The following is a 13,875-nucleotide window of genomic DNA, read 5'->3' as shown; positions in this document are numbered from 1 at the left end:
CACACACACACACACACATATATATAAAAGACATAAGCTAGGAATAGCAAGACATATGTGTGTGTGTGTATATATGAATACATGTCTGACTCTAGATGTAACCTACGTTAGTAAAGTGAACATGCTATAAAGTAGCACCTCACTGGGGCTATATAGCTTACTGCAGTCATTAAATAGGTATTAATAGATATTTTTTTCAATGCATTTTTTAATTTCAAGAAAAACAGTTTTAGTTGTAATAGATCAAAATCAAAAAAATGTTAAGAGAAATTTGCTTAAAACTTAAAGCCAGGAAAAAGGTTAGTATTCAGTTCAAATAGTAGGTAGATGCACCTATCAACAGTTCAAGGGAAGACATCCTTAAATACGGAAATTAAAGCACTGAAGAAAATTAGTAGTATTTAGTCTAAAGTGAAAAAAATTCTTTTTCACTCGTTTAGATTCAATTAATGAGTCTGAACTCAATATCTCTTCTATTGAATTTGCAGTGTTAGTGTGGTCTGATCTTTCCATTTAAATCCTGGAAGTTAACATTCAGCATTATTGTTGATATTACTGAACTTGTCCCTGCCGTTAAGTTGGCCTCTTTCTTGGTCATTTCTTCTTCTCTTATTTCTGTCCGTTTTTTTCCTGGTATAGCACTCCCTTCACTTCTTGAAGAGCTGGTCTGGTGTTGATAAATTCTTTTAGGTTTTGTCTGCCTGAGAATGTTTTGGGCTTTTTTTCCTATATGAAGGATAATCTTGCCGCATATAGTATTCTTGGTTGAAACTGTTTTTCACTTAACAGTTTGAATATATTTTCCCATTCTTTCCTTGCTTGTGTTGTTTCTGAAAGAGGTCTTATGTTAGCCTGATGGGATAGTCTTTGAAAGTAACTTGACATTTTTCTCTTGCCAATTTTAGTATCTTGTCTCAGTCTGTGATTTTGGTCAATCTGGCTCTGATGTGCCTTGAAGAAGATATTCTTGGGTTGAATCTATGTGGGATCTTTTGTATTTCTTAGGTCTGGGTATTTGAGTGCCTCTCTAGATTTGGAAAGTTTTCTTCCAGCATTTCTTGGAACAGATTATCAATGCCCTTTTTAGTTTACTGACCTTCTGGGATACCAGTGATCTGTATGTATGGGGTTTTAATGATATATTATTCATATATTATTCTTTTTGTGTGGGGGGTTATTTTCTCAGTCTTTTTGGTGAAATTTTCTAGGTCACAGGTTCTATCTTCTACATCTGAGATTTGATCTTTTGCATGATCTAATCTGCTTTTGATATTTTCAAGGGAGGTTTTAATTTCCTGTGTTCCAGCCTTCATCTCTAACACTTCCATTTGATTCTTTTTTATGATGTGTGTCTCCTCTTTTCAGATCATGCAGGAACTTCCTCACTTCCTGGAACTTGTCCCTTCTCCTGTACCTTCTGGGGTTCATTGTCTTTCTTCTCTTGCATCTTTGCTTTGTCACTATGAATATTTTAAAATCTTTATCTGACATTTCCATAACTTCCCTTGTGTTCTCTGTGGAGGAAGAGGAGTTAATATTTTCCCTTAGAGGAGAGATTATTTTCTTGGTTTCTCATATTTCTTGTGCCTCTGTGGTGTTTTCTGGTCATCTGGTGGATTATGTACTTGTTTTAGTTTTTGGCATTAAATCTGAGCTTTCAGAGGAATGTAGTCTCTAAAGAGTATTGTTTTTCTCCCTTTACACAGCTGATTCAATAAAATTAGAGGATTAATCTGACTCTAAAAGTATTCAGATATTTTGCTACTTAGCACCTAGACCTAATGGAGGGCAAAGTCTGGGCAGAGGGTTTTCAATGGTCCTGATCCCGACTGAGGGTTTTTCTATCCTTTGTTTAAATACCTAAGAGTGGAATTACTGGATTATTTCACTGGTAGTTAGTTCTATTTGTGGGTTTCAGGGACTCTCCATATTGTTCTCCAGAGTGGTTGTACTAATGTGCATTCCCACCAACAGTGTAAGAGAGTTCCCTTGGTACCAGCAGTTAGCGTAATGTCTATGTCCCTGAACTCCCATGTAGTTGACCATGGTTTGAGTACTGGACCCGGTGGCTTAAACTCATGCTGGATAAGTATGTGTGCGTGCTCAAAATCCCGAAAGGTGAATGGAGGAGAAGGGATTGTGGCGTGGCCATCCCCCCTGGGGAGTGATTTCTCACTTTCTGTCTCTTTGTCTCTCTCTGTCTTTCTGGTGAGCGCACCCGCCCTATAGCAAAAACCTCTCCAAAAAAAAAAAAAAAGAAAAGTGTTCCCTTTTCACCACAACCTTGTCAGGACTTACTATTTTTTTAATTTTAGCCATTCTGACTGGAGTTAGGTGGCATCTCATTGTGGCTTTGATTTACATTTCCCTTATGATAAGAGATGAGCATGTTTTCATATGCTTTTGGGCCATTCTTGTGTCTTCTTTGGAGAATTGTCTGTTCAGTTCATTTTCCCATCTTTTAATTAGATTGATTTGTGTGTGTGTTTGTGTGTGTGTGTGTGTGTGTGTGTGTGTGTGTGCATGAGCTTCTTGAGTCCCCCATATATTTTAGTTATCAGTTCCATATCTGAGGTATGGTTTACAAATATAATCTCCCACTCTGAGGGTTGTCTTTGTGTATGTGTGTGTGTGTGTGTGTGTGTGTGTGTGTGTGTGCATGAGCTTGAGTGCCCCATATATTTTAGTTATCAGTTCCATATCTGAGGTATGGTTTACAAATATAATCTCCCACTCTGAGGGTTGTCTTCTCTACTTATTGTTTCTTTTGCTGTACAGAAGCTTCACGGCCTAATATATTCTCATTTATCTATTTTTGGGACTATCGCCTGTGCTTTAGAGGTCTTCTTCAATAAGTCTTTGCCCACTCTAAAGTCTCTAAGAGTTTTTCCTGTGTTTTCCACCAGTATTTTTATAGTTTGAGGATTTATGTTTAGATCCTCAATCCATTTTCAGTTATTTTTTGCTAACGGTAAGAGATCAGAATCTAGTTTCATTCTTCTGCAGGTGGATATCCAGTTCTTCTGGTTCCATTTGCTGAAGAGATTTTCTTTTTCCCCAGTGGATTGCCTTGTGCCCTTTGTCAGAGATCAATTGGCTGTATGCTTTGGGGTTCATTTGGGGTTTCTCAATTCTCTTTCATTGGTCTACCTATCTGTTTTTATGTCGGTACCATGCTGTTTTGATTATCACTGGTTTGTAATTCGTCTTGAGATTAGGAATTGAGACATGTCCTACTTTATTCCCCTTGTACAGTATTGATTTGATGATATGGGGTCCTTTATGCTTCCAGACAAACTTTGTGGTTGTTTTTTCTGTTTCTGTGAGGAATATTTCTGGTAGTTTAATTGAGATTGTGTTAAATTTGTATTAATTTGGGTAGGATTGACATCTTGATTATATTAATTCTTCTGATCCAGGAACATGGGATATTTTTCCAATTTTTTGTATCACTTTAAATTTTTTCCTATTATTTCATAGTTTTCTTTATAGAGATCTTTGATGTCGTTGGTGAGGTTTATTCCTAGATATCTTATTGATTTTGTGGCTATTGTAAATGAGGTTTATTTCTTCTGTTCTGTCTCAGTTTGTCCATTGCTGGTGTATAATACTGCTATAGATTTTTGTATGTTCATTTTTGTATCCCGCCACTTTACTATATTCATTTATCAGTTCCAGGAGTATTTTTGTGGATTCTTTTGGATTTTCTATGTGTAGTATTATATCATCTGCAAATAGAGGTCATATCACTCCTTATTTTCCTACTTGGATGCCTATTATTTGACTCTCTGATCTAATTGCATTGGCTAAAAATCCTAGAACTATGTTAAAAAGGAGTGAAGAAAATGGGGAGCCTTGTCTTGTTTCACTTTTTAGTGGAAAAGCTTTTAGCTTTTCCCCATTTAATATAATGTTAACTATGGGTTTTTCATAGATGACTTTTATTTTATTGAGGAATATCCCATCTATGCCGATTTTGCTGAGAGCCTTAATCATGAAAGGATGTTGGATTTTATTGAATTCTTTTCCTCCATCGGTTGATATGGTCATAGGGCTTTTGTCTTTCCTTCTGTTAATGTGAATTATTATATTTATTGTCTTGAGTATGTTGAACCACCTTTGCATCCCTGGAATAAATCTCACTCGGTTATGATGTATAATCTTTTCAATATGTTGTTGAATACAGTCTGCTATCTTGTTAAGTTTTGCATCCGTATTCATTGGGATATGGGCCGGAAGTTTTCTTTTTTAGTCATGTCCTTGTCTGGTTTTAGAATTAAGATAGTAGACGTTTCATAGAATGAATTTGGGAGGGTTCCTTCCTTTTGAAGTTTTAGAAGTAGTTTAGGGAGAATTAAAGTCAGTTCTTTAAACGTTTTGTAGAATTCAGAAGTATATGTGTCCAGAAGTTTGTCTGTCTATATGTGTCTAGAAGTTTGTCTATCTCATCTAGGTTTTTTTGTTTGTTGACAATAGTTGCTCATGGTGGGAACCAGCAGTTAGCGTAATGGCTATGTCGCTGGACTCCCACGTAGTCAACCGCGGTTCGTGTCCCGGACCCAGTGGCTTAAAACTCACACCGGGCGCGTGTGCGTACGTGCCCAAGATCCCGGGAGGAGAATGGAGGAGAAGGGATTGCGGCGTGACCATCCCCCCTGGGGGGTGATTTCTCGCTTTCTGTCTCTATGTCTCTCTCTGTCTGTCTGGTGAGTGCACGTGCCCTATAGTGAAAAAAGAAAACCCTCTCAAAAAAAAAAAAATAGTTGCTCATGGTATCCTCTGATGAAATTTTGTATTTCTATTACATCTGTTGTTACAACATCTGTTTCCTTGCTAATTTGATTTGTCTGGTTCCTTCCTCTGTTCTTGATTAATCTAGCTATTGGTATGTCAATTTTGTTGATTGTTGATCTTCTCAAAGAGCCAGATTTTGGTTTCATTTATTTTCTGTATAGTTCTTTTAGTCTCTATTTTATTTATTTCTGCTTGAATCTTTTCACATATTTTCTCCTGGAACTTTTTTGGGGGCTTTTTGTTAATTTTGCAATTCCCTGAGTTGTGTTGTTTGGTTATTTGCCACCTTTGTCCTTTTTCTTGTGGGCTAATCGTTATGAACTTCCCTCTTATGACTGCTTTTGCTGTGTCTTATAGGTTATAAAAACTTGTTTCTTTGTTTTTTAATTAACTTTTATTCATTCATTCATTTTTATTTCAATTTGACCAGAGAGAGACACAGAGAGAAAGAGAAGGGAAGTGAGAAAGCAAGCCACCAGGTCCAGGACTCGAACCGTGGTCAGTCATGTGGGAGTGTCCAGCACCTTAACCACCACGCCACCTGCTGGTCCCACACTTGTTTCTTCATTATCATTGGTTTCTATACACCTTTTGATTTCAGTCTTAGTTTCTTCTGTAGTTGTGAAGTCATTCAGGAGTAGGTTGTTTAGTTTCCATGTGTTAGTGAATTTCTGAGGACTCTTTTTGTAGTTGATTTCAAGTTTGATTTCATTGTGGTCAGAAAAGATGCTCGATATAGTTTCTATAGCCTTGAATTTGTGGAGCCTTGTTTTGTGTCCTATCACATGGTCAGTCTTCAGAAATGTTTTATGTGGGGGTGAGAAAAATGTATAATGTGTGGTAGTTGGGTGACATACTTTGCAGATGTCTGTGAAATCCACTTCATGTATGGTATCATTTAGATCTTCTCTCTTTATTTTTTGTCTAGATGATCTGTACAGAGGAGTCAGTGGGGTGTTGAGATCCCCTACAGTTATTGTTTTACAGTCTATTTGTCCCTTGAGATCTGACAGTCTCTCTTTGATGCACTTAGGGACTCCAGTGTTGGGTAAATAGATATTTACAAGTGTTATATCTTCTTTTTTTTTGAGAGAGATTTTTGCTATAGGGCACATGCGCTCGCCAGACAGACAGAGAGAGACAGAGAGTCAGAAAGCAGGAAATCACCCCCCAGGGGGTATGGCCACGCCGCAATCCCTTCTCCTCCATTCTCCTCTTGGGATCTTGGGCACGCACGCACACACGCCCAGCGTGAGTTTAAGCCACCAGGTCCGGGACTCGAACCGCGGTCGACTACATAGGAGTCCAGCAACATAGCCATTACGCTAACTGCTGTTCCCAAGTGTTATATCTTCTTGGTGAACAATTCCTTTTAATACTATATGATACCTTTCTTTGTCTCTTCTTACATCTTTGATCTTAAAGTCTAGTTTGTCTCATACCAGTATCACTACTACAGTCTTTTTTTGGTTCCATTTGCATGGAATATCTTTTTCCAGAAATATTAATTTCTTAAAGTTTTCAAACTGTTGTTTTATTCCCTTGATTTCCATCTGAAATGCTGTTAGCCTTCATTTAGCAGAACCTGCAGTGTACCAAGCATGTTATATGCTTTTCATAACATTGTTTATGATCTATGTATTTGGAAATCTATACAGTGGTATATATTTCACAGTAAGTATAATAAAATTAGAATAATTGGCCTTGATATTTTGTGTATATATGTTATTCTTTTATTTTTTGAAAGGAATTGATTCAGTTAGAAAAATATTAATTACTTGTTTATTGAAGTTATAAGTAAAATTTACAAATTTCATGAAGTAAGGCATTTTTTTTTCTTTTTTAGATTATGTGCCTTCTGGTTAGAGTAAATGTTTGCTTCTGTTTTAAAATTGCTTAATATGGATATGATCACTTTAATATTTTGGTTATAATAAAACACTAAGATTAAATAATTTATTTTTACTCTTTGAAATATATACTTGAGAATATGCTGAGGTGGCTTAATAAGTAGTCATTTTACCCATTTGTCTAGTAGGCATACAAAACCAGGGACATACAAGGTCTCCCCCTGACTGATTTAGTTGGCAAAGGTACAGCAAGTAACTTTTAGATTCAGCCAATTTATTATTTATTTTTAACAGAGAAGTTAGCCAAAGATATTAGCTTCATGTGGTCCTTTACTCTCACACCCTAAAGGACGACACTGGAACAATAGGGAATGGATGTTTTTGACGCAAGTTGTGAAATACTCCATTGTTGGGAACCTAGTTGTGGACTGTGGTTAGTTTTATTTTCTGCTCTATTTTGAGGGGGAGGGACTAAAAAGCCTTAAACCTTCAGAATCTCTAAGTGGTGATGAGAAACTCTCTGATGATAGCCTAAATAATGGAGATAGAGATAAGGGCTCATGGAAGTTTCTAGTAAATCTTTTTTCCTTCTGGTGTTCTGGGAGGTCTGAGAGATGTTTTGTCAAGACTCGGATTAGCTGAGGCTCAAGCCTTTGCCAGTTTTCTATGTGGATATGTACAAAATTGCCAATGAGGGTATTTCCGTACACTTGCAAACAAAGACCATTAGAAACTGAGTTGAAATAATAGATGGGAATTTGATTTTTCCATAGAAACATTATATTAATCTGATTGCATCTATGATTGATTTCTGATGATTAACCCCTAAATTCAGTGTTTAATTAGTCAAAATGATACACGTCTGTGTTACTTTTTTCTTTTCAGCTATGTACATAGACCGCAGAGAGAGGGAAAGTGAGAAATCACTATTCCGCCCCCCCCCCCCCCCCCCCCCCCTCCAGGATGGTCATGCCGCTATCCCTTCTCAATTATCCTCTAGGGATTTTGGGCGCACATACATGTGTACCCAGCATGGTGGGTTTTGTTTTTGTTTTTGTTTTTTTTGCTATAGGGTATGTGCACTTGCTAGAAAGACAGAGAGATAGAAAGCAAAAAATCACCTCCACACGTGGGATGGCCACACTGCAGTCCCTTTTCCTCCAGTCTCCACTTGGGATCTTAGACATATACACACACGTGCCTGGTGTGAGTTTAAGCCACTGGGTCTGGGACTCAAAATGTGGTTGACTATGTGGGAGTCCAGCAGTGTCACCATTACAGCATCTGCTGGTCCCCCAATGTGTTTTCAAGCTGCCAGTACAGGGACTTGAAACAGGAGTCAGCTATGTGGGATTCAGCATCTTAAGCACCAGGCTGTCTACTGACCCACTTTTTCTTTTCTTTTCTTTTTTTTTTTTAATTACCAGAGGGTATGTACATTATCCAGAGAGACAGACTGTAAGACAGAAAGGGAGAAAGTGCCCCTTAATGGGCATGGTTACACTCGCAGTCCCTCCTCCATTTATCCACCCTGTCTGGATTTTGGGATCACATACATACCTACCTGGTGTATTTCCCAAGCTGCCAGACTGGATTTATTTATTTATTTATTTTAAGGGAGATTTTGGCTATAGGGTGTGTGTACTTGCTGGAGAGAGACAGAGAGACAGAAAGCAAGAAATCACCCCCTGAGGGATAATGTGCTACAGTCCCTTCTTTCATTCTCCTCTTGGGATTTTGGGCATGCATGCACATACACACAGTGTGAGTTTTAAGCTGCTAAGTCTGAGACTCGAACTGCAGTCGACTATGTCAAAGCCGAGTCACTTAACCATTAGACTATCTCCTATTCCCCAAGCTGGGATTTAAACTGTGTGGTTGCCATGGAGGATCCATTTGCTTCCACCAGTAGGCCATGGAGCTGGCCAGATACTTACATCCTGAATTAAAAATGTATATTTTAAATTTCTCTAATGATAACTAGTCATGTATAGTTTAATTTAGTTTTTATTTTAAATGGCCATGTAGAGTTAGCTAGATTGCTCTGAAACCTTTTGGGAAAAAACTGAAGATACACTATTGGAATACGGTTCCACCTCATATTGGAAGGTAGAAGCTAATTGCACCCTAAATATGAAAGTCAGGTTTTTAAGTACCACTACATGTTATTAGGAGAGCAACTTAAGAAACAATGTGGTTTGTATATTCTCCTGACTTTCAATATTCAAAAAAACATGTGGATAGAACTGGAAGAACGCAGAAAATTGGATTCTTGGTATATTTCAGAATATTGATTCATCTGACATAAGCTGCAGTCAACAGAGCGCTTTTTTTTTTTTTTTTTTTTTTTTTTTTTTAGTGCTGTATTATCTGTTCCTGGGAGAAATAAGAGTAAATGTAGAAAATATCAGACTGCAGGCATAGGCTAAGTATTGTTTCAAGGAAAGAAGTATGTATTTCAAAGAAATACATATTTTTTGCAAGAGGGAGAGAACGCATATCTGAATTTTGGGGCAGACATGTACATGTGCCTAGTGTGTTTTTCAAGCTACCAAAGGCTATGACTTGAGCTCGAACTGCAGTTGACCATGTGAGAGCTTACTCCCTCCACACAGTGCTTAACCACTCTGGAACAGGGCCAGCCCCTGACAGACTAAAATCTCATTGAAAATGTGTGCTTAATTGTAAAACCAAAATGTTTTACTTCGTACTTATTATTTTTATTGAAATCTTTAATGTATTTTTAAAAAATTGTTGCTACTTATTTGCAGTTAGCTTCTGGAATTTATAATTTTGCCTGCTCTCTGTGGAATCACCATACAGACACATTCCTGCAACAAGTTTCTTCTGGCAATGAAGCTGCTGTCCTAAGTTCACTAGAACGAACTCTACTATCGTTGAAAGGTACTGTTAAACTTTATACATTAATTTTTTTCCCATTTATTTATTCTGGTAAAAATGTGTGTATATCTAAATGAATATTGGCTGAATGAACAATATCATATTGGCTGAATTAACAATTTCTTGTGGGGTTAACAATATATGATTAAAACACAACCAAAGCATATAGGTTGGGAGAATAGTAATATGATTTTAAGAGTTCTAAGGCTCTTGCTTTTGGTGGGAAAATGATACAAATAATAATTGACATTAGAGCTAGATTTATGTCAAATACAAAAATTGTAACCTAATATAAATAGTAAAAAATAGTAAAGTTGTATAACTTCTAAATTAATAGGAAGGGAGTATTAGAAAAAGAAACAGGAAGAAGAGGTAGGAAAAATAAGACCACATAGCAGATTGCTAACTTAGAACTCCAAATATATTGGCAATTACTTTAAATGTAAATGGATTGAATATTTCAACTAACAGGTAAAGATTATCAGAATGAATTTTTTTAAACAAAATTCTACATACTATTTGTAAGGGAAACATTATAACACAAAGGCTCAAAAAAGGTTGACAGAAAAAAGTACCATGGAAACACTAACCACATGGAAGTTGGTGTGATTAAACTATAATGTTGTTGGAAAAGTCATGACACATTTTCCGTAGAAATTTTCCAGTTACCTTAATAATACTGAGTAAAGTGGTTGGAAAGGCTACCAGAAACACAGGACACTTTAAAATGATTTTTTTTTTCCAGGAGAAATAAATCAGCTCTAAATTTTTATGTACCTAATACTATATTCTCATTCTCTACACAATAAAAATGGACTTAACTAGACCAGAGAGATCCATAATCAGAGGATAACTCCTCTCATATTGCTAAGGAAAATTTCAGTAAGACTGTTTAAAATGTAAACAACAGAATTAGTAGAACAGAGTTAATGAAAATAAATGGAACACTGAATCTAATAACTGAAATATGGGCTTTTTTCATGAAGACACATATTTATAATACTAGACCATGTTGTGAAAGAGAACAAATCCCACATATTTGAAAGAATTGAAATCATACCAACTATGTTCTCTAAACACTGTGGGGGAGGGGGCAGGCAACCCAGCAAATAAATGGATAAAGGATTTAAACAGGAATTTCAAAAGGAGAAAATCCAGGTAGTCAAAAGAAATATGAAAAATCAACTTAATCTTATTTCTGTAAGGAATGGGCTGACTACACAAGAAAAAACAAATTTAGAGCCTTTATTGGGAAAGCTCCTAGACGAGGTTCGCTCATGAGGTGGGGACGGAGGGGGAGGGAGAAGGGAGAAGGGGAGGGATGAGAAGTCATTCCCTAGGGTGGGGCTTAGCAGTTTTTATAAGGGTTTAGGGAGGGGGAGTATCTCAGAGGTAGAAGCAGGTATGGTGCTGTGTGCAGAGTAGAGCGCCATGTGCAGAGTAGAGCACCATGTGCTACATCTGGGTTAGATCTGAATGCAGCATAGGTCTGATGACAGACCAGATCCAGGTTGCATTAGTTGACTGTGGTGTGGCATCCAACCCCTGTGTCTAAGCTGCCAAGTCCTCTGGCCTAACAATCACTATTCAGGGAAATTTAAATTAATTTACTTTATATATTAGAATGACTATCAGTTTTTAAAATGTTGGTTAATTTTGTATTGCTGCAACATATTGAGGATTCCTGTATTGAGCCACTCTCAATGGGTAATTTAACCCATTAGCATTCTATTTTATTTTAAGAATTATTTTAACTTTATTTATTTTAAGTGACCAGAGAGGGACAGAGAGAGGAAGAGAGGGAAAGTGAGAAAACAAGCCACCAGGTCCAGGACTCAAACTGTGGTCGGCCATATGGAATCAAACGCCCTCAACCACCACTCCACTTGGCAGCCACTTTTTTTTTTTAACTTGACCAGACAGGGTCAGAGAGAGATTGAGAGAGAGAAAGGGAAAGCAAGAAAGCAAGCCACCAGGTCTGGGACTTGAAATGTGGTTGGCCATGTGGGAGTCCAGCAACTTTAACACCATGCCACATGCTGGCCCCAGCACTCTTTTTTTCTTTTCTTTTCCTTTCTTTTTTTTTTTTTTAAGGTATCTGTCTTGAAACATCTAAATGCATTTAATATTTTCAGACATGCATGCTATCATTTTTTCGTTCAAATTTATGGGGAGACACTGAGGAGACAGACATAATAAAATGATCATATGAGTACATGTAAAATGACGTCTGTATCAGTAACTTTACATTATTATGATAACTGATAAATATGGTTAGAAAAGACTTCCTTGATGGGACCAGCTGTTAGCATAATGGTTATATTGCTGAATTTCCCATGTCATTGACGCAGTTTGAGTTCCAGACATGGCAGCTTAAAACTCTTGCCAGGCACATGTATGTGTACCCAAAATCCCAAGAGGAGAATGGAGAAGGAGTTGTGGCATGGCCATCCCCTCTAGGGGGTGATTTCACTTTCTGTCTCTTTGTCTCTGTCTCTCCAGTGAATGCTTATAACAAAAATCTCTCTCAAAAAAAGGAAAGACTTAATTTAAAAAGTGATATTTGAGCCCAAACCTTTTTTTTTTTTTTTTAAATTGTGGGAGTGCATATATGCTCTCCAGAGAATGGTGAGAGAGAGAGAGAGAATCCCCCAATTAGGTGTGGTCATATCACAATTATTTTTCTTCTGTTCATTTCCATGAGGATTTTAGGCAGGCACAATCTTGCACCCAGTTTTTTTTTTTTTTTTTTTTTTTGGAGAGGTTTTTGCTATAGGACATGTGTGCTCACCAGAGAGACAGAGAGAGACAGAGAGACAAAAAGCGAGAAATCATCCCCAGGCCGGATAGCCACACCACAATCCCTTCTCCTCTCAGAATCTTGGGCATGCACGCACAAATACCTGGTGTGAGTTTAAGCCACTGGGTCTGGGACTCGAACCATGGTCGATTGACTGCATTGGAGTTCAGCGACATAGCCATTACATGAACTACTGGTCCCACACACTGTTTTGAAGCTGGTAGACTGGGATTTGAGCTGTAGTTGGCCATGTAGGATCTGGTTTCCTATGCACAGCACTTAACCACTGTGCTACGGAACTAGCTCTTGAAGTAGACAATAAAGGAAGAAAGAAAAAAATCCTCCTGGTAGTGTGGGCCAAGGTCTTAGGGTAAGAGACTGTATTCACAATAAGGGGTCAATCTGAACCCTATTATGATGCCATAATTTCTGATGGTTTCAAACTAAAAGTGTTGTAGTCAGTCACATTTTAAACCTGATTTTATTTTACTCTTCAGCTCACGAACAATATCTAAAGGATAATTTTTTTACATAAATCACAATATTTATTTAATGAAATGACTTCACATTTCATCTCATTGTTTTCATTCTTACTGTTGCTGAATTCTGCTATTTTGCATATATTATACCATTGACTCCTTTAACATCCTTATGAAGCAGGCTTTATTAACCACATATTGCAGTTGAGGAAACTGAGATTTAGAAAAGTTGCCCAAAGTATATAGTTATAGGTAATGGGGCAAGCAATTATGTCTTGCTTGGTTGTTTATGTATGCTAGTTTGTCAGTATTACTGACAAAATGTGATGCTTACAGTTGAGCACTAGTGTATTCTATTCCAGATAAGGAAATAGGATTTGATTTTTTTAAAAAAAATTTTTCCAGAGAGTGTGTGTGCTTGTGGAAGGGGCTAGAGATGGACGGAAGAGAGAGAGAGAAAGAAAGTGAAAAAGCACTCCCACTGGGAAATGGCCACACTGCAGTCCCTTTTCCATCATCTCTTTCTCCTGTTGGGATTTTGGGCATGCATGTATATGCATCTGGCATGTTTTGCAAGTTGCTGGGTCCAAGACTTGAACCACATTTTAAGCCATATGGAATCCAGCCATCTTCACGACCACACTGTGAGATGGCCCTCAGTTTAGTTCTACAAGCATGAGAAATGTAAAAAGAAAACTCCAGCCAATTTAATTTAGTAGGGTTTAACTGAGCAAATCATTTTTTTTAAACTTTAATTTAATTTATTTATTTTTATTTGCCCAGAGAGGGACAGAGTTGAGGGGAGAGTAAGAAAGCAAGCTGCCAGGTCTGGGACTTGAACCGTGGTCAGCCCTGTGAGAACCCAATGTTCTATTTATTTATTTATTTATTTATTTATTTATTTATTTATTTTTCATTTTTTGGAGAGGTTTTAGCTATAGGGTGTGTGCGCTCACCAGACAGAGACAGACAGAGAGGCAGAAAGCGAGAAATCACCCTCCGGGGGGATGGCCATGCCACAGTCCCTTCTCCTCCATTCTCCTCTCGGGAT

The 13,875-nt window shown here is 37.4% G+C and overlaps 1 protein-coding gene across 3 annotated transcripts in view; it reads left to right on the top strand.

Moving 5' to 3' along the window:
- IPO11 (importin 11) overlaps nucleotides 1-13,875 on the top strand; it is a 229,725-nt gene that overhangs the window by 57,967 nt on the left and 157,883 nt on the right. For all 3 annotated transcript variants that reach the window (XM_006148320.2, XM_027771805.1, XM_027771806.1), the window contains exon 6: nucleotides 9,416-9,548. In XM_006148320.2, the coding sequence (XP_006148382.1) occupies nucleotides 9,416-9,548 (133 nt within the window). The remainder of the gene's footprint in view (nucleotides 1-9,415; nucleotides 9,549-13,875) is intronic.

The sequence above is a fragment of the Tupaia chinensis genome, unplaced genomic scaffold (genome assembly GCF_000334495.1).
Source record: "Tupaia chinensis unplaced genomic scaffold, TupChi_1.0 Scaffold000232_1, whole genome shotgun sequence".
NCBI classification, from domain to species: Eukaryota; Metazoa; Chordata; class Mammalia; order Scandentia; family Tupaiidae; genus Tupaia; species Tupaia belangeri.
Note: the sequence above shows the minus strand (reverse complement) of the source record. Positions and strands in the feature narration are given on the sequence as shown.